This window comes from Pollachius pollachius (genome assembly GCF_949987615.1).
Source record: "Pollachius pollachius genome assembly, chromosome: 19".
Lineage (NCBI taxonomy): Eukaryota > Metazoa > Chordata > Actinopteri > Gadiformes > Gadidae > Pollachius > Pollachius pollachius.
Window position 1 is genome coordinate 17,943,334 of NC_136952.1, and position 24,447 is coordinate 17,967,780.

Genomic DNA, 24,447 nt, shown 5'->3' on the forward strand with positions numbered 1-24,447 from the left:
CTTCGTGTCAACACTGTTAGACTCGTTTGGTATATTTGCGTTTTTATTTTATTTACAAATCGACAATTTCGCAAAAACATTTATCATCTTAAGTCTCAAAAGACTACTGGTTAGGATCATGATTGAACTGATCATTAATACCAACGTTACAGTAAATGGTTTATTTCCCGTATGAGGATAACAAAGTACAAATGAGTGATCACCCCATCAGCCAAGACAGGAGTGGAAAGATTGTTTTTATTTCTACTTTTTCTCAAGTACAGAAATAATTGTTTTACATTTTACAAACAACCGACGGGTTTATGAACTGATGATCCACACATAAAGTTAGCCTCCTCCAGCCCCCATGGACCACAACAACAGCATATGATCCATATGCGCTGCAGGGTTTAGTGATGGTCCACCCATGAGGTCAGCCTCCTCAGCCTCCACATGGACCACAATTACAACTCAACAGCAGATCTATTATCAATATGCCCTGCAGTATTTAGTTCCACATTTTCCTTGTAACTTTTAATCACTTGTATTGAATTAACAATTAAATTGTCAATAGTTAACAGTTTAAAGATAGGGGAAAAAAACTCTACTGAGAATACATTTCTCATTAAATACTAAACCAGCCACAACGACAAAGAAAAGCCGCGACTTCACAACCCAAATAGCGATAAAATAAAGTATTTTACAGCAGGACGGAGTAGGACCATACCCATTTCAAACTTTGCTTTAGAAATCTCACTATTAACATTCAAGTAAAAATGAATGAACAACTTGTATTTCATTAATTCCCCCCACCATAGTGAGTTATGAATATTAGGTGTACGTTGATGACCCAGTAGGGGTTGTGGTAAGGATGGGATTGTTGTAAACATTAACGACCGGAAGTGAACTTTGTTGGCTAACCGAGGGAAACTCGATCTATTTTTTATCTAACTCAACTACAGAATGCAATGCCACATCAACATCTGTGCCGACATGTCCTGGTTAATAAAAAAAAGAATTAAAAACAGTCTTCTACATATTACATGCACATACTTCATCATATACATTGAATCTCATGACGTCCAAATCGTATCATTTACAAGGTGGAAAAGTGGTAAGGTAGAGGAAAGTATGAATGTTATATCGGGTGTAAAATGTGTATTTTGTGGTCAACGTGGAAGGCTCACTCACTCCCCAGAGTAAGGCGTGTTGCTGTCCGCGCTCTGCAGTGTGCTTCTTGGTCTGGCGACGGGTGAGTTGGAGATGCACCAGCGTACACGACGGTGTGTGTTGAAGGACAACGCCTCAGTCCTAAGTGGCGGAAGAAGGCACTTGGAGGAAAAAATGGCACAAGCCGACAAGACTGTCTAAAGGTCTTCCTCCTTCAGCTGGCTGTTCCTCCACACCATGAAACTCTTCCTCCTCCTCTTCCTCATCCTCAGCCTTTCAGAAGGTGGTGACGGTGGTGGTGGTCAACCCAGAGGCCCAGATAATGGGTGGAGGGTGTCCAGTGCCTTTGACTGGTTTCATACATTCATATGCATGCAAACTGGTATTCCAAAAAGGAAAATCTATTTACACGACAACATTAAGAGAAACGTGTCTGTCTGCTAGGAAAAAAGGCAGAGAAGTGATATTTTGGCGTAACTATAGAGGGCAAGGGTAACAACAGTTATGACTAAAATAATCTGATATGAAATTCAATGTTATTTCAATAACTACAAATGTATTCCAATACATAAACACAGCTTAGAAGATAAGGACAACACAACACAGTTAGAGTTCACTCATGTTCCATTGACGTATGGGGAAAGTACAGTTGATAAATGGGATGGATTCACTACAGATAGTATGTGTTAAATTTGGGGTTTCAGTAGTTGGGATACAACTCGATAAGGTGGTTCAATCCTATCAGTCTCTATCATTCCTTTAGAAAATAGTCATCCACTTTCAAATACTGGACTCATTCAGTCAAATTCTTAGTACTATTAAGTGCTTTATAATCTCCTAACTTTCTACTGTTTTTCTCTGAAAATGGCTCTTTCCAAAGTCAGCATATACAATGGCTCAGACATTGATTTTAAATGTTAAGGAAACACAATTTAAAATCAGTCCCGTGAAATGTACATAGACCGTCTGGGAGATGGTGGGACTATGAGAGAGGCCAAGCACTGAAACTAAAGATCCACATCCTCCTATCCATCCTGATTGTGCTTAACGTGATCTACCTCCGTAGCTGGGAGTGGAAGGACTGTCTCTTAATATATCATCTGGTAATAGAGAGTGGGAGGAGCTCCAACACCCACACGGTTTACTTCTTGGGGTGGAAGACCATCAAGGGCCTGTCCTCGATCTTCTGCCAGGGGCTCTTCTTGTTCCCATCCTTGTCTTCCGAGTCATCCTCAGGGCTGGTCATGGAGTCACGGCGGTTGTCGCTGCTGCGGCTGCTGCTGTTGCCACGGCTACGCCCCCGGCGGGAGGAAGGCCCTTCATCCAGCAGAGGGGTCAGAGAGTTTTCCTCAGGCGACACCGGGCGCCCCTGGCTGCTGCTGGGCTCGCTGTGATCCGGGTAGGCCAGTTTGGAGTAGGTCTTCCCCTCGCAAACACCACCGCCACCACCTCCTCCCATCCCATGGCCTCTCCTTCCCCCGGTTCCCCAGCGATCGTCCTTCGCCTTCCTGTTGGCAGCCGCCTTGCGTTCCAGGGCTTCCATGGGCGGCTCCAGGTTATCCCGGAGGTTACTGCCGGCACCACCGGCAAACAGCATCCCTCCACCGCTGAGGTCGTTGCCGGCGTCGATGTAGGAGTGGCGCACGTGGGCGTTGTTCCGTCCGTCCAGGGAGATGAACCAGGCCCGAGGGTGCTGCTTCACGCCGAACTCCAGGAGCTTCTTCTCCGTCATGGCCTGCAGCTCCCCGTTCATCTGGGCCATGGTGGAGTCGTTGAAGAGCACCGGGATGGTCATCGGCCCGCCGGACGAGTCCGAGGCCCAGCTGGGCTCCTCCGAGTCGTCGCCCTGGGAGCCGCCGTGGTGCTGCTGCTGGCCCTGCTTCTGGGAGTGGTGGTGGAGCTGTGGGCCTCCTCCTCCCATGTGCATGTCTTTGTCCTGATCCTTCTGGTCCTTACCGTCGGCCCTCCCGGAGAAGTCGGAGGACATGCGCATGTAGTGGGCGGGGATGACGAGCGTGGGCACCATGCTGCGGTACATGTTCTCCTTCATCTGGTCGATGGAGCTGCAGAAGATGATCTGGCCCGGCTGGGTGTTGAGGGACGTGGGCCTCTTGAGGTTGTCCGCCGCCGCAGAGTACTCTGGGGGCTTGTCGCCCTGGCTGGGCATGTAGCCCTGGAACCTGGGGGGCGAGGGGGGGTCCGAAGCATAGCCCTGGTTGTCGTTGGCGTTGTGGTGGCGGTAGTGCTCCGGCTCCTTGTCGTCGTGGAGGAGGGGGTTGTCCAGGTTGTTGGTCTCGGTGGCCCGGGTCACCTTCATGGGGAAGCTCTCCCCCCTCTGCGGCCCCGAGGCGTTCTTGCCCTTGGACTGGCGCAGCTTGTGTGCTGGGATGTGCTTGGCGAAGTCGTCCCTGGAGCTCTGGTACTCTTGAGACGGAGATAACTCTGATTTGCTGATGTCCCCCGCGCTGCCGGACTCGGCGTGGCCACCGCAGATCAGGTTGAGGTGGGAGGTGGACGTGCCTTGGTCGCGCTTGCCGCCGTTCAGGTTGGAGTTGTGGGGCTTGCCTTGCTGTCGACGTGGTTTCAGACACTTCCGTCTAAAAGGTAAAAAAAAAAAAAAGGATTGAAGGAGGCTTTACCTTCTACAACAATCAAATCACAACATAGCAATGCCATAGCTACAATCAAACCTAAAGTCCGGGCTCCAGACTGACTTTTCCATTGGGGACAGCTTATCGGCAGAGCGCTCATAGTAACAAGCTTTCTGAGATGCAGACAGGGCAATCACCCTGTCTGTGTCTATGAAGTCAGTTGAACGGTTGAGGAGTTCCTCTCCACACCAAGTCAAAGATTTGATCGCCAAGTCTCACCACCATTGATAGGCTCTCGCTGCATGACCGCAACACAGACTCCACAAGAGCCTATGTTGTGGACTCTGTATCTATTAATAGATATGTAGATAACATATCTATAAATATCCCAGCTTGTTATAGAGCCCGACATTTTAGCACCAGGTGCGATGAGGATAAGGCGTTTCATCACACATGGGCCCCCAGAAGGTAAGCCTACCCAGTGCACTGAACCACCTGGTCGGTGGATCCATCAACCACTCACCTGGCCGGACGTCTCACGCTCGTGATGCCACTAATGGTTAGGGGTTAGGGGGTTAAGGTAGGGTTAGGGGGCTCTCCACACCTGCAGTAGTAGAGCAGCACGCAGAGCAGGATGAGCACCAGCAGCACCAGGGAGCCCAAGATGCAGAGCAGGAACAGGGTGTGGTAGGTGCTGATGTCCCTCAGGCCAGGGTGCCCCAGGAGACCAAACCCTGCAACACAGAGGCTAAGGTGAAAAGATCCTCAGACCACCAGGGACCACCAGGAACCACCAGGAACCATCCAGGAACCATCCAGGAACCTTCCCAGAACCACGAGACACCTCCCCCAGCATCCACTTTACAGTAACATAGTTGTACATAATAGTTTGACTAAATAGTTGGTCTTTAATATACATTTGGGTTTTTACATTCATATTTTTTTTTTAATTGTATTGCCTCACTGTTTATTTATTTATTTTCTTATTGGATTTATATTCTATATAATAACTATTAGGTTACTATCTCTGAACAGAGCAATGTGAGAGTAATAATTTCCCTAACGTTGAATGAAGTTATCTTAATCTCAGCATCTGGGTTTCTAACCCTAACCCTAACCCTTAAGAGCAGGAGATATTACTGAGGAATTGACTGTGTGTACAATTTGGCCTTGTCAGCCATGCAAACGAGATGCACAACCTCAAAGAGTCATACCTGAATAAAAAGAATACAATTGGAACAAAGGTTATATAAAGGGCTTGTTGGAAGAATAATGCTAACTTGATGTTTACCAGATGCTTACTGATGCCATCCTCAAGATAACCAGATAGTAACCAGAAGCTTAGCCGGACACGATATACTAACCAGATGGTAACCAGTGTTTAAATGACTGCTAACTGGATGGTTAACGAATGCTAAACCATTTGCAATCTGTTCAGCGGCTCAGATTTCTGAAAATAGCTCCGGTACCTGAGGATAAGGGGAACGCAGCCAGCCAGTAGCCCATGCTGGGAACCACCAGGGTCCAGATGAACTGGGAGCCTTCCTTCTTGATGTAGCCGGTCCCGTTGCGTACCCACAGCCCTGGACAACGCACAACCAAACCACAATCACACAACCAAACCACAATCACACAACCAAACAGGTTCATGAAGAACACAAGGTGATAAAACACGCAGGGAGACCACCAGGGCCAGAGGGTTTTTGTTATTGTAATTATATCTTTTGACAAACAACATATGAACAAAAGTGTTTCTGAGAAAGTTAACCCTTCAAAACGGCCCATTCGATTTGTGATGGAGCGTGAAGGTTTAAATAAAAGAAGCCCTTTTGTCAGCCTATCAGAATGCTGCTGACTCTGCAGTTGTTGGGAAGGAAAACGCTATTGAGCTCTTTGATTGGTTGGCCCACAATAATTTCATAGAGGTTGAGTATTAGTAATTTAATGAGAGTAATTTCAAATGACAGTAAAATTGACCAATGATATCTTCCCACTAAATGTTCTGCCAGCTGTCAGGGACACAAATCCAAAAAACTGGATCTCAGTTTATCGGGCTTGACTTGGATGACTTCACGATGTCAGCCGCTGCGCGTAACGTAACCGCTAGTGAGGAGGACATTGTTTCTGCCCCATTTTCTAGGTTCAGTTTTAATAAAAAAAGTTTGATTTAATAACAGGAAGACACAAACCAGAGCTACAATTGGTCAACAACAAAAAAAATGCATTTGAAAAGGCATTTCAACTCCACCAACTATCGCGATACCCGAGGATGGCGAGATCACCGAGAAGCAAAAGCTTCACTGTGGGTGTCTGATTGGTCGGCTATAATGCACTCTGCACCCCGGGGCGTTGTCTATATATATATATATATATATATGATAACTCACTCTCTCCGGGCTGTTTGCTCGTTGCAGTGCTAAGGCTGGACTAGCGTATTAATATCAATTCCGAGCTGGAATTTTCACATGGTTACTTTTGCAATACTATTGAGAGGTCACGGCAACAGGGAAGGGGGGGTCAGAGGGCCAAGTTTTAAGAGTCACGGTTCACTACTGGGAAAACTTGAGAATTGTACCAACATGAGACCAAGTTAATCCCGAATCAGTCAACATGAATATCCTCATGTCCTCTTTGACATTTAGGGTGAAATGTTTGAACTGAAATCATAGATACAAATTATAATCGATGAAGGCAAATGTCGATAAGGTATGAAGTAGGATTTAAAGGGGCTGTAGGAAAGGAATTAAGAGCTATCATTTTAGGGTAATTTGTTAGACAAGCCAAAGCCACTGGTCAGCTGTTAGTGAGTGAGAGAAATGCTCTGAGAAGATGAATATATCAATAGACAATAGTCAATTTTTAGATCACTCTCTGCTCATTTTTGGGCTCATTTTTCTACCTGGTAGCCCTCCTCAGTGTTGTAGGATGTACCTGGTAGCCCTGTTGTAGGGTGTACCAATGTGTTGTCGGGTGTACCTGTGCTGGCCCGGTACGTCCAGGAGGGTATGCTGGTGGCCATCCGGTTACCGGTGTCGGCGGGGAGTGGCACGCTGACCTGGATGGGGTCGGTCACCTGGATGGGGCCTCCATCTTTATCGTACAGCTGCACGCTGACCACGGCTAGCGCTGTTAGCTCCGTCCACCCGGTGTCCACCCCTCCACAACATTGGATCATGTTGATCATTTAGACAACCCGTTGCAGGGCGAGCCATCCGATTGGTCCACTAGACCTTCATCAGACATCAAAGCAGTACAAAGCTAGCTGCTCAAAGTAAACACGCAGCTATAGATATGACATCCTCTTAAAAAACTTTTGCACGGCGCTAACATCTTAAAAAACGTTCAAATTCAGTTTATACGTCTGCGGAATCTGCACACAAACCGTTGTGATTGAAACATAATTTAAATTCATAAGACAGCGTGGCCATATGTGGGAACCTGTACTGATCCACTGGTCTGTTTGAATGCTACGGCCCACGCTGGGTGTACAGAAGGACGTGGAGCAGTGCCCACTACGACACCGCAGGCGTCGGGCACACAGCGCTGGTCCAACTGAGCCAAAGAGAATCAAAGCCACGCCACTGAGGGAATGTGCAGAATCATAGCACTACAATGACTCCCAGGCCTCATTACACAACAAAAGGTACATGCTAAATGGACTGCATTTATACAGCTCTTTCCTAACCAGTGCCCACTCAAAGCGCTTTACAATACTTCCTTACATTCACCCATTTATACATACATACATTCACCCATTTATACATACATACATTCACCCATTTATACATACATACATACATACATACATACATACATACATACATACATACATACATACACCGACGGCGGAGTCAACCATTCAAGGCGAGAGCCAGCTCGTCAGGAGCAGTCAGTGTGAGGTGTCTCGCTCAGGGACACCGCGACAGGAGGATGAGCCGGGGATCGAACTAGGAACCTTCCGGTTACCAGCCAACCCGCTCTACCTCCTGAGCCACATGCCGCCGCAACAGTTTCCAGCGAAGCCTACCGGAGCCGTTGGTCTCCTGGCCCAGCAGGTAGGGGAACCCCCCCATCTCGTACTGGCTGCGGGCCACCGTCAGCATGGCGGACAAAGCCGTGGAGTTGGGGGCCGCGGGCAGGGACCTCCTCTGGACCTGCACCAGAGGTTGGTTCCGAGCACCTGGGGAGGACACAGGCGTCAGGCTGGAGGAGCCGGCGCTACTGGGAGGAGCCGGCGCTACTGGGAGGACAATATCAGGCCGGCACTCCTGGGAGGATGGTTGTCCTGACTCTGAGATCTCAGAGTCAGGACAACCATCCAAAAGAGACACTCTCAAAGACAAAGGACTTCAATTGACTAATCATTCATTTAATAGTCTCTCCAGAGGCCACAAGGAGCTTTGTTTGTTCGTGTCGGTAAAGGGGAGAGGCTTTGTGGGCGGGGCCAAGCGATACGACCAGGCATCAATAGGAGCAGCTTTTCCAATTGAAAAAAAAATGTAAGCCTCTCAATATCTGAAAGCTCTTAAAAAAAACATCCACTGCTGAGACACATGCTAGAACTGCTAGTTTAAGTACTCATGAATAACACTTCTCATAGTCAGGTTATCACTAACCCCGATGGCGATGGGAGTGGGAGGAGTTTACCTGGAGAGCCGGCGAGGACCTGCAGCACATCTTCGTACAGGATGAGGGTCCCTGGCCGCTGGGCCAGAAGGTACAGGCTGACGGCGGCGTACACTGCAACACCACACACATCCTCAGGGCCCCCTCCACTACACTTCCATTTTAGGGGATTTTGCAGACACTTTTATCCAAAGTGACTTACAACGGTTAACGCACACATTCACACACCGACGGCGGAGTCGACCACGCAGGGCGACAGCCAGCCCGTCAGGAGCAGTGAGGGTGAGGGGTCTCGCTCAGGGACACCGCGACAAACAGCGAGGAGGAGACGGGGATCGAACTGGCAACCTTCCGGTTACCAGTCAACCCACTCTACCTCCTGAGCTACTGTCGTCCACCCCGACACTACACCCCTGTCTGCTGCCTGCTCCCCCCTTGCATGGCTTTCCGCCCCCCATCCCTACCGTGACGCCACGGTAAACCAAGTCCCCTGTGTGAGCACGCCCCAGCTCTAACCTACCAAAGTGGTCAAACATGCGTGTGGTTCCATTCAGGTTGGTCCACTTTCTTTTTATTCAGGGATGTGGCTTATTGGATGTTCCTGTTCCACGGTCTGAACTCTCCCTTCAGTGGGGGGGGGTTGAAGCCAGGCTGTGTGCATCATGTCACCTGGTTACTGAAGATTGCTGCCTTTTAACCTAAAGAGGGCAATGTGGGCCCATATTTACATCTTATGCTATGTTTTAAAACTTTGTGAATTTAGGTAAGAAAGTTTATGTTACCCTCTCCAGCAGGTTTCACTGAAAACTGTTTTATATTTGGTTTTCCTCTACCAAATCTGGTCCTAAACCTTTACCTTAACCTCACATCCAAACCTAACATCCATTTGTTTTTGTTTTGAATCTAATGCATGACCTCCAGGTCAACAGGCCCGTACTCTAGATGTGGCTTCATGGCCGATGGGAGGAGGAAACCAGAGTCCACCCGACCCATGCTTTGTGGTCCGCTGCCTGCCGACCCCGCGGACCCCGCGGACCCCAGGACAGGAGAGCACGGCGGCAGTGCCCCGAGCGAGGAGGTTCTGGGGCCTCACCTGTTCTCTGGCTAGCGTGAGGAGAGTGAGCAGGCAACAGAGAAGAAACACAGCAAAGGGATGCTAAATGCATTTGTTGGAGTGTGTGTGTGTGAGGATGACGGCTGGTTTCAGCAGCCTCACCTCTCTGAATGGACTTTGGGGCTGGCTGAGGCTGCACAGCTGTTGCACATTGAGTAACCAATGAGCGACGGGTTTAACCGGAGGAGCATCGCCACCAACACAGGGAGAGTTCTCCTACATGGCAGCACGGAGCACCGAGCCACGTATCATTACCTACAAATTTTACAATAGACCTTCGTCTTTCAACACCACCACCCTGCGTCCTTGTCTGGAGGAGCCCAATAGAGGTAATAGGTTGAGCGTGGCCACCACCTAGGTGGCGTGAAGCACAGGCATTTGCTACGGCCTCATCGGCTGCACCCATTGTAATGAAATCTAATTACAAAGTGTATTGGATACAACATTCCTTTTAACCATCACAAACCTCCTTTTCCCAGGGGGTCAATGTGTCATGTAGGGTCCGGGGACCAGGCGTAGGTCAGGTGACCAGGCGTAGGTCAGGTGACCAGCGTCAGGTGACCAGGCCTAGGCCAGGTGACCAGGATGACTTACGGGGGACTCTGCCGGAGTGCCACGGTACGGAATTGGTGACGTAGTCCTGCTTCGAGGCGCTGATGATGACCCATGTTGCTAGGCGGTAGGGGAAGGTGACCCTGAGCACGCCGTCTGGCCCCGCCCTGCTGGAGGCCAGCACAGTCTGGTTGCCATGGACGACAACCTGAGCATCGGACAAAGGTGAAAGGTCGCTGTTGTCGAAAACCTGCACCCGTATTTGGACATCTGCAAGAGAAGGAAACACAATACTGTTTAAAAAAAAAAAAACACCTTCTGTCTGTCAGTACCAAAGGATGAGGAGGATAAATATAAAGAAAACCAGAGGGGATTATTATTCTGTACTCCCTCATCCGGTCATTGAGGAAGGATATTAAAACGAGAGCAGAGATGTTTGTCGACCAGCACCACTGTTCTGCTGCACGCAACGCCACAGTACATCAGCATCAACAGGACTCTTTCACACCTTACCACCCCCCCACACACACACACTGGTGGAGGCTTCCTGTGTGTCACTCTGGTGATCTCAGGATGTCACCAGACAACAGGATGTGGGTCAGACCATGGATATTTCTATGGAGAGGCTGGTAGCCACCGAGAAGGGGTTCTTTATATCTGTCTGTTTGTCTGCCTTGCAAGTCTGTCTCTCTTTCTCTTTTTGTGTTTTTATAGACGTCTGTCTGTGTGTCTGAACAAGATGGTGTGAATACTATGTACTTGATGACTTGCTAATAATGTCTCAAACACCACAGGAGACCAACAGCAGCTGTGTGTGTGTGTGTGTATGTGTGTGTGTGTGTGTTCCAATAAGGGCTCTATTGTGAGCAATGAAAGGAGGACTTCCTGCCTCTTTAAATTAACCAACGTTTCCTGGAGTCCAACCAAACAAACTCCCTATATTTAAGCCTTAATAGTAAGTCATAACAATGAATAGAATATGATATATATTGATATCAGAATTAACAATTTATCTCATCTCTTCCTTTAAAAAAGAACGGATGGCAATACATTTAGAAGATTGTGATTTGCTGAGGCTTGTGTGAACCACAAGTCAGCTGTCAAACTGTCAATCAAAACGAGCACAACATTATAAATAAGGGTTGGTTGGGCTCAACTTTATAAAACATGCTTTTCATTTAAACAAAATGACAGCTGAATAGAAAAACAGAAATACATTGTTTCATTCCCAATCTGTAGATCTAGAACTTCAAGCTCCACTGTCTCTTCACTGCAGAGGCTGTAATGGTCCTCGGTCGGTCTCAGAACGACACCAGTACATGATGTTCGCACATCATGATACCGTTATCCTGGGTCCTGGTGAAGCCCAGTTATATACCGACCATTTGCGTGCAATAATGAATATATTGGAACACCAATAGACACAATGGGCATATGAGCAGACGCGTTCTGCAGTCAGAGAGGGAGAGCCTCCCAGGCCTGATGGTGGAGCTGAACAACGGGAGAGGGCCTCCCTGTCTCGCTGCTCTCGGAGCCCCATGTCATCGAGACAGGAGCCGTCCACACACCCAGCAGACAAGCAGGTCTACATTTTGGACTTCGCGCCGCAGACATCACGAACACCTTGAACAACAGCACTGAGTTTATGGTAATGAGGTGTTGATCTGTGGTCGATCGCGATCCAAACCCCAACGGCAGCCCATTTGTAACCTGGGTGGTCGACGCATCCCTTCCTTAGAAATGCCGATTAGCAATGCACGTAGGCTTATAAACGCTGATTCGTGACGAGGGAGAATGTTTTTCGACAAAGAAAATACAAAATCGCAACCACTCCCATCTTGTCATTGTGCTGCATCCCCATATGGCGATCTTACCAAACGCTCCCTGATCTGGAAGAGATTTGGCGGCCGCCTCCCAGACCGCAGAGAACGAGACGAAGAGGAGCAAACGAGAGATGGAGTTGGCCGGCATCCTTGCGACTACATCTCTAGTCCCAGGTCAGCGGCCAGATGTCCATATTCCTACTCGATCGTGATCCAAGGACTAGTCAGACATGGTCTGAACGCCTACTCACGGATGCAGGAATATCGGAAGAAACGCTGCCGACTCCCGTCTTTAGGTTTCGCCTTGTTTTTATTGTCGAGGTTAGGAGACAGTGGTTCTGTCGCCCTCTGGTGGTGAGAACAGGAACCGTCTCGAGTCTTCCAGTGGTCGGACCAGGAATAGTATGAAGGTATTATTGTAGCAAAAGTCTTTAGCACTTGTAACTGTAGATTTTGTATGCGTACACTAAAGTCATAAATGTGTAACAGTAAATTTGAAGTCCTCAATATTTATGTTGCATGTGTACTCTAAAGTCACAAATGTGTAACAGTACATTTGATGTCGTAAATATTCTTTCTACCATTGTAAACACTAAATAGGGTCTACGAGTCTTCGCTGTTTTTCTTGAGGATACTTTATGGAGCCAGTATCCTGCCATAATTCAAACCTGAAAAAAAAACTTTCAAAGGCTTGTAAGTCTGGGTTTGAAAACTCAACACCTTGTAAAAAAGGTGAACACTGAAAAAAGAGATTATAGCCTGAAAAAAAATTAAAACATCTGCAAACATGATTTTGTGTTCTATTTTATCTTCTTCATCATTTTCACCAACACATTTTCAAAGTTCAATTTTTTTCACAAACACATTTTCAACGTTTAAAAAATGTCACCAGCGCATTTGCAGAGTTTCAAATCTGGCGCTGTTCTAACAGTGTATTTCATTGTTTCCCGGTTTTGAAACCTTGTAAATGGGATTCTGCAAACAGGTGTTCATACATTGAGAAATAAGTTTTGAAAGGTTGAATATTTATTTTTAAAAACTTGTAAAGGTGTAAATTTACACCATTGCAATGTATTTTTTCAGAACTGACTTTTCAGCACTGACTTGACCACAGATTTGACCACACAGGCGCAAGCTTTGAGTCACGTGATTATTGGCAGACGTTCCCTCCAGGGCCGATGCTCTCTCGGGGGCAACACCCTTCACTTTGACCGGCAGTGGTTCTGCTTATAGGTCGGAATATGGTTGGAGTGAAGCGGCCACCGATTCTTGACAGGCTGGGTACTTTATTCTTACACACAGGGACGTCCTTAGGGGGGGTAAATTAGGATGATTCCAGGGGCGCAGCACTGACGGGGGCGCCCCAGAGGACACTGGTATTATTACAACTATATGCAAGTTTTGGCGAAATATTGATTCAGATTTCTTTTAATTTTATTTTTCGGATTACATCATCAAATTAAATGAACATGTGGTTTGTTTCTCCATTTTTACAAAATCATAAGAAAGTCTTCACCCTATGATCACCCCTCTCATTTGTCATTATTTGGTACAGCCCAAGTCTCACGCTACTGCAGAGCAAAGTAGCAGCCAGGCAGATCGAGGTGAAGCAAGTGCAGACTGCATAAAGTCAGTAAGTTTGTGTGTATGCCGGTCGGTGAAATGAAGAAGTCAGGTTGTCAGGGCAGGAAAGAGAGGAAAGAAAGAGAGGAAAGAGCTCAAAGGGGTCGACAGTTGGTCACCCAGTTTTTTTTTTTTTTTTTTTACCAAGAATGGTATATTCCCTCCCTCTACACTTTCCCAACAACCTGATAACAAGCCTAGCCTAGCAGCTAGCACTACTGTAGCTAAAATAATTACAGCCTGCACTGGATGATAAAACTGAAAAGATCGTTTGCATTACCATTCACATGATATCCAATAGCCTACCTATCTACAAATAGCCTACATTGTTACTGAAAAGGAAATGTCAGGTGTAATGTGTAATGTTGACATATGTAAGGGATAATGCCCGACGAGGTGTCCATTAACAGAAATGAATGGACGACTCTGCTGACGTGGAGGCGTGAACCGTCCTCCGCGGTTGCTTCCGCGAAGTCCATTAATTTCTGTTAATGGACAGTGGACACCTCGAAGTCACTTACAAGTTCATTTTCTTGCATTTTGCAGGTTGAAGTCGATCCAGGTTGAAGTCGATCCAGAACTGGGCCAGCTTGTCCTCCATTGGTCTAAACAGGAAATGTATAAACCCTCCTCTGGTTTCCTTGGCGACAGTTGACAAGATTGTGGAAAAATCGACAGTTCACTTCAAAGTGTCCGTCTCGGATCCGGCAGAAGGCGTCGATGACATCCTGGCCGTCGAACCAGCCCTTTGCCTTTTGGTCTCTGACCTTTTCGGGGTCATGCGGCACAGGGCCTCCAAGATGCTGGTCTGGAGCTCGTAGTCTCCCACTGTCAGAAGAGAAGCTGCCAGCTCATCGAGTATTCCTTGCTGATTCATGCCAGTTTGGATCCGTTGTCTTTCCTCTGTGTTGAGAGACTCTAGAAGATTGTTGCACGTCTTAATAGCCTCTTTACGGGGATAGAAGGCAATTCCCGGTTCCAAATTCAGCTTGGCTAACATGAAACCCCTGAGCAAGGATCTGCTGAGAGACACTGTTCCTGTGGCGCTCAGAACCCAGGAGATCCCTAACAGTTTCAAACCAGAACAACACCTGTGCTTCGAGTCCGTAGCTCAACAGCCGATGCAGGTCCTCCTTCTTCTCTGAGATTCTCCGGAGTGTCTGGGGCAGCCCTTTTCCCCGGCTCAAAGAATGTGGGGGTCCAGTCCAGGCAGCGGAAGGGCCGGGTCCGGACGGCCACCCTTCCCGCCACCGAGACGGCGCCACCCATCCTCGTCGTGGCCGTCGGAGGGCCATACGTCGGAGGGCGGCGCAGGATGGGCTGCCCAAACGGCGCTCCAGAGGCCCCCTACAGCGGAACTTGGTGGGGGCCCCGATGGAGGTGGTCCCCGACCACACCTCCAGGACCATTACAGATGGTTGGAGACGGGCGTCCCAACCAGGGAGGAAGGCTGCACCGCAGCAGGGCCACCACCGGCAGGGGCCAAGGCGGCAGCGCCGGCCCCCTGAACATTCGGGACTATGTGTTGTGTGTTGGGGTCGACGGGACGTCTGACCCCTAAGGTGGGGGCTGTGTGGCGAGTCCTCCGGGGTCGCGCAGGGGATCCTGGGAATTGGGGTTGTCAGTTGACAAAAGGGGCTTTTGTGAACTTGTTTTGTTGTTAGGTTAAGTGGGGTTAACGGGTTTGGGGTCTTTATTGGTTGTGTGTTAATTGTGTGTTGTTCCATTGTTGTGTGAGGTGTAGTGTGATCGGGACCGTTAGTGAGAGAGTTGTGTGTGTTGGCCAGGTGTGCAGTGTTTCTGTTATGTTTGGTGTCGTTCAATATAGGCAACTCTCGGAGTCGTGCGGTGTATGGGCCACGAGAGTTGCGTAGCCGCTTAACCTGGGCTCCCGTCTCGTCCTTCCCGTGCTGCTCGCCACAATATGCTGATCTGACATAAAACCGCGCTGAAAAAGCATGAAATGAGGCAGCCAGTACCTCTGCCTCACTGAAGGGGGCGTATGCGTGAGCCCACAGTGTTTATAGGATGCTTCCGTTAACTTATTTTAAGCAGTCAAGTGCACTACATCAGTTTGTTTATTTAAAAAAAAAAAACATTTCTGACTGCAAACATGGAAGATAATGATTCAAGGCCGGTACTATATAACAATTGGGTTCATATATTTGTAAATCTGACCAGCCACGGACCTCACCGCACGTCTCTGAATAATACCTTCATAGAATAGCGACCAGACACTGCTTTAATAATATCCACTGCATTTTGTTGTTTTCATAACATTATATTCAACAATAAAATAACATACAATTATATAATTTCATGTAATATTATTTAGTGTAGTATATTATTGTATATTGTTATGTTTTGCAGTGTAAATTAAATAGAAGTTGGCCAAGTAGTCCCTTTAAAATATTCAATACTCAATATTTTAGGCTTCTATGACAAAGTGTTTTACTTATAGTATTAAGTTATGAGACGGGTATTCTGGCAATGGTTAAGGAGAATCGATCCATAAATAATAATGAATAAATCCGATCCTTTTTCAAAAGGTTGTTGCTGGTGGTGCAACACCAGGGGGCAGCAGATAATCACACAGAGCATTAGCATTTCACTGATGCATTAGTTCACATTTGGGTTTACGAATGCACACATTTTGGGCATGTTTTCAGATTATGAAACACGAGTGTGCGAATGTGTTTTGCACCAACTGCGCTGCAATGATTGTAGCAAAAGTGTCATTTGCATGACTCTTTGCAGTTGTGATGCACAGGATAGGATTTGTGCACCTGTAACACAGACTTGTGAACACGTAGACCGTATTAAGAGTTTACAATGGTAGAAAAAATATTTACGACTTCAAATGTACTGTTACACATGACTTTAGAGTACACATGCAAAATACATATTCAGGAATTCAAATTTACTGTTACACATTTGTGACTTTAGTGTACGCAAACAAAATCTGCAGTTACAGGCAGAGATGGGACAAAGTCACTGTTTGGCTAGTCCCAAGTCTTAGCAGTCAAGTCCGAGTCGAGTCCCAAGTCAAGACAGGGAAAGGCAAGTCGAGTCCAAGTCAAAGTCACACCAAAGCCAAGTCGAGTCCAAGTCCAAGTCCCAAACATTTTCAAGTCTTGGAACAAGTCATCATGTTTTTTTCAATTAATAATGTCATTATTAGGCTATTGATCATTATTTCAACATACCACTCTAATGTACCGTCATTTCTTATCAACACAGTTATAATATGTTCATTGTTTCTGTCTTCAAATGTGTTATGATATGCGCATGAGCCGAAATCGTATGTTTTTAAAAGTAGCCCAATAGGGTGGGAAAACAGCCCAATCTGGCAACACTGCCCGAACGTCCTCAAAACGTAGACCAATAGGTCGGTAAAAAACGCCCAATCTGGCAACACCGCTGAACGTCCTCACCTCCAGCGTCAACGTAAATCAATGAGACCAACTGAAACGAAGCCAATATGAAACTTTAACTGATTCTGAAGAAAGCATAAATGATATCAAAATTCAGTTTAGATATTATTGAAGATACGAGTGTGTAGATTAGTTATATTTTTTGAACGAAGGTAAATGGTTGAACAATGATTTAGTTACGATGTCTTAAGTGTCAGAGGCTGGCCAGACGGCTTCAATGGGACCAACTCAAAACGCAGCTCATATGAAACTAAAACTGTTATTCTGAATAAAGTATAAACGATATCGAAATTTCGTTTTGATATTATTGAAGTGTAGATTTGTCTTCGCTCGCTGTATTTTTTTCATCTTCACGGAAGTGAATGCGTCTTGGGTGTCTAGCCCTCTAGGCGGGAAACAGTTTAGATATCTAAAACAATAAATGTTTTTGACTCAAGACATGTCGAGTCATTACAATGACTCATCAATAGCAGTCAAGTCTAAGTCGAGTCGCAAGGCATGCGTAATTTTGTCTAGTCGAGTCTGAAGTCATCAAAATCATGACTCGAGTCCAAGTCATGTGACTCGAGTCCACATCTCTGGTTACAGGTGCTAAAGACTTTTGCTACAATAATACCAGTGACGTGCAGTCAGGGGAGGCAGGTGAGGCAGAGCCTCACCTGTCATCATGAAAAGAAAAAACTAATTATGATAAAATTAAAAGATTTAAAAAATATAATATATTGGTATTTGTCTACTGATCTGTGGTCTAAATGTAATTAATGTACGATTCCAATAATTTGAATATTTTTTCTTTTCAAAATCGCTGAATTCGCCTTTTACCTGAGGGGAAATACCCCACACAGCTCCTATGCGGATCCGCATAGGAGCTGTCACACCAAATTTGTACCGGGTGCCAAATTTGTACCGGGTACGTAATCCATTCCAAACCTGCCTGGCAACAGATGATCGCGGACGATCGCGTCGATTGACGTAGGAAGGTTCAAGAACATTCGCGAAGTCGTTCATTGAGCGCGACAAGACAGATAGCCCTAACTTTACAAATTACATTTATTAGCGTTCCTGACTTTATATTTGTATTGCATTTAATTGTTTAATCGAATTTAGCTAGTAACCTCTGTGTTTAATGTGTAGTAAACCGAGTGTTTAACGTTCTCATAGTCTAGCTAGCTAGCTTGTGTTCATTTAATATAGATAGATAGATGGATGGATGGATGGATGGATAGATAGATTGATTTTAGGTGTATAGGTTTTGTTGTTGTTGATTGAAAATGGTGTCATTTAATTCTATTTTGTTGTATCTGTCGTCTCAGATGTATGAAGCAGGTTGCTCTCTCACGGAGAAACGGCAGATCCGGAGGGATGCAAAGAAAATCGCTCTTAACCCCTTAACGCCTATTGTCATAAATATGCGACAAACCGTTTGACTTAATTAACCAGCCGAGATAGCGTCTGCATTCCCCCAATGCCGGTTAGTGCATATTCGCTACGGACCTAGGAACCTTCGACAAGCACTTGTTTCTAGTGGGACCGCAAAGTGACAGACTTATTTCGTGTTTACGCACGAGAATTACTCCGGTCGCGAAGTTATCGATATGAGTCGGGAAAGTTTGATCCTGAGGTGTATATAAGGTAAGTTGTGCTAAGATAAAAATACTCACCTGCTTATTGTGTGCTTATACACTCGATGTAATGAGGTGAAATATGTTTGACAAGTATTTTTGAAGTTATTATAATATTTAGCTTTGTAGCATATTAGCGACAGTAGGCCATAAGCCTAATGCTAACCGCTAGCTAGCGCTATATAGAAAAACGCTTTTCGGGACGGCTTATCTAGGTAATCCTTTGTATTTTGCTTAGTTATTTTCAATATTCTTTATACAGACACCATGCTGGGATATGAATACAAAAGCTATTTATTTTTATGCAGATCCGAATGAAACCTTCCGTGTTTTACGGCAAGCGCGTAATCGCGCATCAGCGCAATTACGCGCTTACACGTCAGCGCTCCCACGGATTACACGTCAGCGCTCCCCCGGAGGACAGTGAGGGTAGTTGTCTCAGCGATAGTGCAGGCAGCGATGAGGAATATGTTCCCAAGCCAGGTGATGAAGAGAGCAACAGTGAGAGCGACCGGAGCAGCAGTGATGAGGAAAATGTTGTCAAGCCAGGTGAATCAGGATTCAAAATTAGCACCAGCACCAGCCAAATTTTTATGTTGGCTGGTACTAGATTTTAGACTGAAATGCTGATTTCCTATTGAATGCCTAATGAATTTCACCAGTTTATCCATAGATTAGCTATAGATTTTCACATTTCTAAAAGTTAATTTTGACCCCTGCAGGTGATGGTGAGCGCAGGAGCAGCAGTGAGGAGGAGGTTCAAGACCAAGATGTGGGCGATGCGGGCAGGGATGAAGAGAACAACAGGAGCAGCAGTGATGAGGAGGTAGATAGCACCAGTGCCCAAGCTGCAAGAAAGAAACAAAAGAGACAAAAAAAAAAATCTGATCCTCCACCAGGTTAACAAGACATTGGGGCAAGTGGGAAAGTTATTCAAGGCTCTGTCAACCACCTGCTATACTTTGATAACTGGTTTTCCTCGCTCGATTTGTTTGTAGCACTTTCAAACAGGGGGATTCCAGCCCTTGGCACTGTGCGTCAAAATCGCCTGCGAGGCTGCAGTTTCAGCGAAGACAAAAAACTCAAAAAGAAGGGAAGAGGGACATTTGAAGAGCAACAGGCTGTTGTTGACCGTGTGGAGGTTAGGGCTGTCAAATGGTTTGACAACAGAGGTGTGATTCTTGCCAGCACTTTTGCAAGTGCCCAGCCTGTTTCCTTCACATAGAGGTGGGACAGAAAGCAAAGGAGGAAAGTGTCTGTGGAATGTCCTAGCATCATCACCCTCTATAACAAGTTCATGGGTGGTGTTGATGCACTTGATGCCCTAATCGCCTACTACCGCATCCACATCAGGTCTAAGAAGTACTACCACCGATTCTTCTTTCACTTCGTGGACATGGTGGTTGTCAACGGCTGGTTGCTCTATCGGCGTGATTGTGACAATATGAATGTTCCACGGAAGAAGCAGAAGGACTTGCTGGCTTTCAAGCTTTCCATTGCACAGGCCCTCTGCATGCAAGGCAAAGATCTGTCAGCCAAAAAGAGGGGGCGGCCTTCATCTGACGTGGAGCGAGAGCTCAAGAAGAAGCAGCGCAGGGGACCAACGAAGGCTATTCCCACACAAGATGTCCGTGCTGATGCTGTGGGTCACTGGCCGCAAATCGACAGTGTGCGGCAACGCTGCAAATTCCCTAAGTGCACGGGCCACACTAGCATCAAGTGTACAAAATGTGATGTTCACCTGTGCCTAAACAAAAACTGCTTCTGTGCATTCCACGAGTGAGAAAAAGACATACACACACTCACGCACTCATGAGTTATGTTGTTATGTTACATTGTTTGTTTACATTGTTGTGCGTGTGTGGTGAGGTTAACCCTGGGGCTACCCAAGAGGTGTTTCACGGCCCCTGCTCCTTAAATAATTAGAGTGGAGTAGTATTGTTATGTTAAATTGTTATATTACAAAGAACTGCTTCTGTGCATTCCCTCTCATTCTTTTAGGTTCAGCATCATACATTTGAAAACTTAATTTACAATTCAAATGAATCTACCATTCAAATGAATGCAATGTTTCCTATAGCATTAACAGTAACGTTTGTATATTGTGTTGGTGACATGAAAGTGGTCATAATTCTTATTATTGAATACCTGCTGTTGTAGATTTATATAAATAAATAAGTAAAAAAAGGGTGAATAAATAAAACATTGTTTTTATATTACTGTGTTATTGTTATCTTATTATTGGCCATTATGCCTGCAGTTGCAAATTTGCAACATACCAAATTGACCCCAAATTGACTATTATGCCTGTTGTCGCAAATTTGCAACATACCAAAATTTCTATTTATTCTTTGTGCAAAAGTGAAATTAATAATCTCAACATTATTTACCATCTATTTAAAGGCAAAAACACACATACAATTTTTTTTTATATACAGCTATATAAATTCAGTCCTTAAGGGGTTAAAGGTATTCTGTAATTAAATAAATAATATTTTATGCAGTCCATCTTAATTCATCTTCCATTTTAACAAATTAGTAGGCCCTGCAAAGGAAACTGAATTGAGTTATAAGCAATCTCTTTAGGGAATTGCATGCACTACCTTGGGGAGAATGGCGATTCAATGAGGAGGGTGATCCTCACTAAGAAAGAGAAGGTTGAGGTGCTGACAGAAGTCCATGCTGGCCACTTTGGAATCAAGAGGATGCTGGACAAGATCAACCAACGCTTCTACTGGAAGGCAATTACCAAAGATATTCATGAATGGGCAAGTGACCAATTTGTTGAAGTTGTGTTTGATCCAGATGAGTTCTAATATTTCCTGTGATACGCTGAGGCACATGAGATTTAAAGAATAATTTATAGTGATTGCCTTATATAAGTAATTGTTCATTCAAACTACTGTGACACGCAAAGAAAATCACCTCTACTCTAGAGCATATTATTAAATCTGTTGTTTAATTTCCTTGTGTTGTAAAGGTGAAAACCTGTATGTCATGCCAGAGGTTTGAGCGAGTGAAAACGGAGGCACCAGAGTTGAAGCCCATCAAACCAAAGTCACCATGGCAGAGCCTTCGAGATGGGACAGCCTTGACGCGCCGCTGTGACGCAAGCGGTCTTCAAATGCAGCCTTCGAAGGATGCGTCCCCTGAATTGAGACCGCGGCCCATGAATCGAGGGACCCATCCACAGCCCGCTAAAACAGCTGCAATACCAGACTTGGACTTTAATAGGTCCATGGGTACAACCCATAGAACCCCGCCGCAAGATAGCGGCATCGTTGACGCATTTTTAGAAGCTGATTGCGCCACCTGATGTTAAGGAGACTTATTGGATCTCACACATGCGCAGAACGTACTGTGTAGCTGGCAGTAGTCTTCGCGGTGTGTTTCAATGCAACTTCTATTTAAATGCCCCCTTTCAATGTCTCACTCACAGTCACCTGATTGAGGGATAGGGATGAGCTCAACGCTGGCTTCAGCTGGTTGAGTGAGTGAGAGAGAGAATTCAGTTGTATGCCGTGTTGTAAGATGCCTTTAGTGGTGTTGAATTGTCGTTGGTTGCTTCCACCTCAAGGGATTTCAGCATGACATACATTGCAAATGGCAAATTTTACGTCTTTGTCGGATACTTTAAAAACTTTCAGACGGGAGAACTCATGCTGCCAAAGGCAAGCTCAGCTTTCGCGTGAGTAATTTACATCACGTGATTGGCTTTTTTGACCGGAGCTTTAGGGGTTCTAAGATCAAGCTATTTTAAGCGGCGTCGGATCAATCTGAGAATCTCTAATCATTTATGGTTCGTTTTAGCCAACCTGCTTGAGAAAATGATGGCATCATATTGCATGTTTCTTCTCCTTATTCGTCACTGTTTTAGTATCATTTAGTTTTTGACATTTTACCTTACTCATTTGCACTCATCTTACCTGCTTTGCAGCACCTTAAACCTCACATTATGCTATATAAATATATATATATATATATATATATAGCCTAAGCTTTGCCCACAAATCCACCATTAAGGTAGGGCTAATTTTGGAGAAAAAACAGAATTTGATCCGGCACTCGGTAGAAAATCAACCAGTTAAATCCAATGTATGCAGAGATCCTTCATTACCTCTGCCTCTATTCTCCAACATGCAGACAGCACGTTGTGGTGCCGTCACTGTTATTTTGAACATAGAGAAAACTAGCTGCACTTTCTGCTTATCACCATCATCGGCCTGATGCCAATGGAGTTCCTCATCTAGTAAGCATAAATTAACTGGAAAACACGGCCTATGTGGGCCATAATGGAGACTATTGACCAAAGGCAGATCTACGATCCCCATTTCGCACAGTATACAGGATGTCCATGGGTCCTTACAAAGAAACGCGACTTCAACAACATCTGGCTCGAGAACAACACTGCACCCTGTGCAAGAAAACTCAAGTCAGGAACTTAAAGGTTTGTATCAGCCTTTCTAGGCCGAATCATAAATGATCACATTCATCTGATCTTTCCTCACGATCCGCTAGCTGCCCGCCCCATAAACAGGCCGGTAATCCAAAATAAACAGTATTCCAACCAATCACCGACAAGGGGTGGGTGTTGTGTGGTTTGCGCTGCGATCATGATGGTTTTTACTGGATGCACGTAACACGGAAGGGAGGGGCGAGCTGGCTCTGTTTGTTTGGGATCTGTGGTGGGAATTCAGGAACCACGTCAATCGTTTCTGTCAAAACTGTTTAACTAAAGAGTCATCTGAACTTATAACAATTAGGCTGGTTTATTTGAGTAATAACCATGCACAATCATGCAACAAACATTCAGTAATCCGAGGCCTCAGATTTCGCCCTGCACCTCTATTAGCTTCGCAAGGAGAAGTCCAATGCATTGGCAAAGGCAGGGGTTTCTTATACAGTAGCACAGGTCTGAGAAATGCTGAGAACAGCTCTGCTCCACACATCACGTGTGATGGAAAATTCTATCATCTTGTTTCCCTTTCATCATGTAAGCTATCTCCCATTCCTTGCATTGTCTAGCCACTCTTACTTGTCCCCAGCGCTATCTAACGTTAACCTTTGTGCCAGGGGTATACCAATCACGAGGGAGCAGATATCCCCTTATGCATTATTCTCCTTGATGAGAACACAGGAAACTCTGTCCTTTTTAAGTAAACAATATTTGATTTGATCATTGACAATTGTAATTTGGGGTCTCATAGTGGTGACTTCTCAGTTGGACAGTAACCCTTGACCACTCCAAGGGTGACAGAGAAAAGGCATAATCAACAAATGGTAGTTATAGAAACAGAATGCGAAAATATAATTTTCCCATTACAGATCTCGCTTCAAATACCAACAGAAGAGACGTCACCCAACATCGCTGATACAACCTTTAAGATGTAAAGGCATTAGAGTCGCATGCAAAATCAGAAAAACATGAACCGCTGTAAGAAGCCACCGGCAAACGCCTGCCATCACCCAATATTGTTCAGTATTCAAACCGGTAGCATCGAAGTCCTGTCCCAGCGCGACCCAAACTGCACTATCAACAACTCAGTTCCCAAGATATCTGGTTCCCGACCGCGTGCATGTGGCAGTACAAGCACATTTACCCAGATGAAGCAGAATGCTAACAATGCTAAAAAAAACAAGAATATTTCTGCATCCGGAATGTCATGAACTAGGGCGTGGCTAGGCTCCCGTGATGCGGAAGCATATCTCTCCTTGATGTTGCCCTGCGCCATTGAACAGTTTACATAGGAATGAATGGGTGCCCTTTTGGAATCCGGTGTCCATTCTATAATGTGTCCATGGCTCAAACCCGCCCCTTTCTTTGACCTTTTCCTATCGCCTCGCGGTCACAAAAACCCCCGTGGTCAGAGGGTTGTCATGACGACTGACGGCGAATACACACTGGTAGACGAG

At 45.7% G+C, this 24,447-nt stretch overlaps 1 protein-coding gene across 1 annotated transcript; it reads right to left on the reverse strand.

The window, feature by feature from the left end:
* Positions 1 to 164: 164 nt before the first annotated feature.
* fam171a2b (family with sequence similarity 171 member A2b) lies at positions 165 to 12,146 on the reverse strand. The gene is made up of 8 exons (XM_079757226.1): positions 11,907 to 12,146; positions 10,075 to 10,302; positions 8,388 to 8,480; positions 7,768 to 7,920; positions 6,717 to 6,896; positions 5,210 to 5,323; positions 4,345 to 4,474; positions 165 to 3,746 (listed from the first exon to the last, which is right to left on the reverse strand). The coding sequence occupies exons 1-8, from the start codon at positions 12,001 to 12,003 to the stop codon at positions 2,291 to 2,293; spliced, it is 2,451 nt and encodes an 816-aa protein (XP_079613352.1). The 5' UTR covers positions 12,004 to 12,146; the 3' UTR covers positions 165 to 2,290.
* Between the last annotated feature and the right edge of the window lie 12,301 nt (positions 12,147 to 24,447).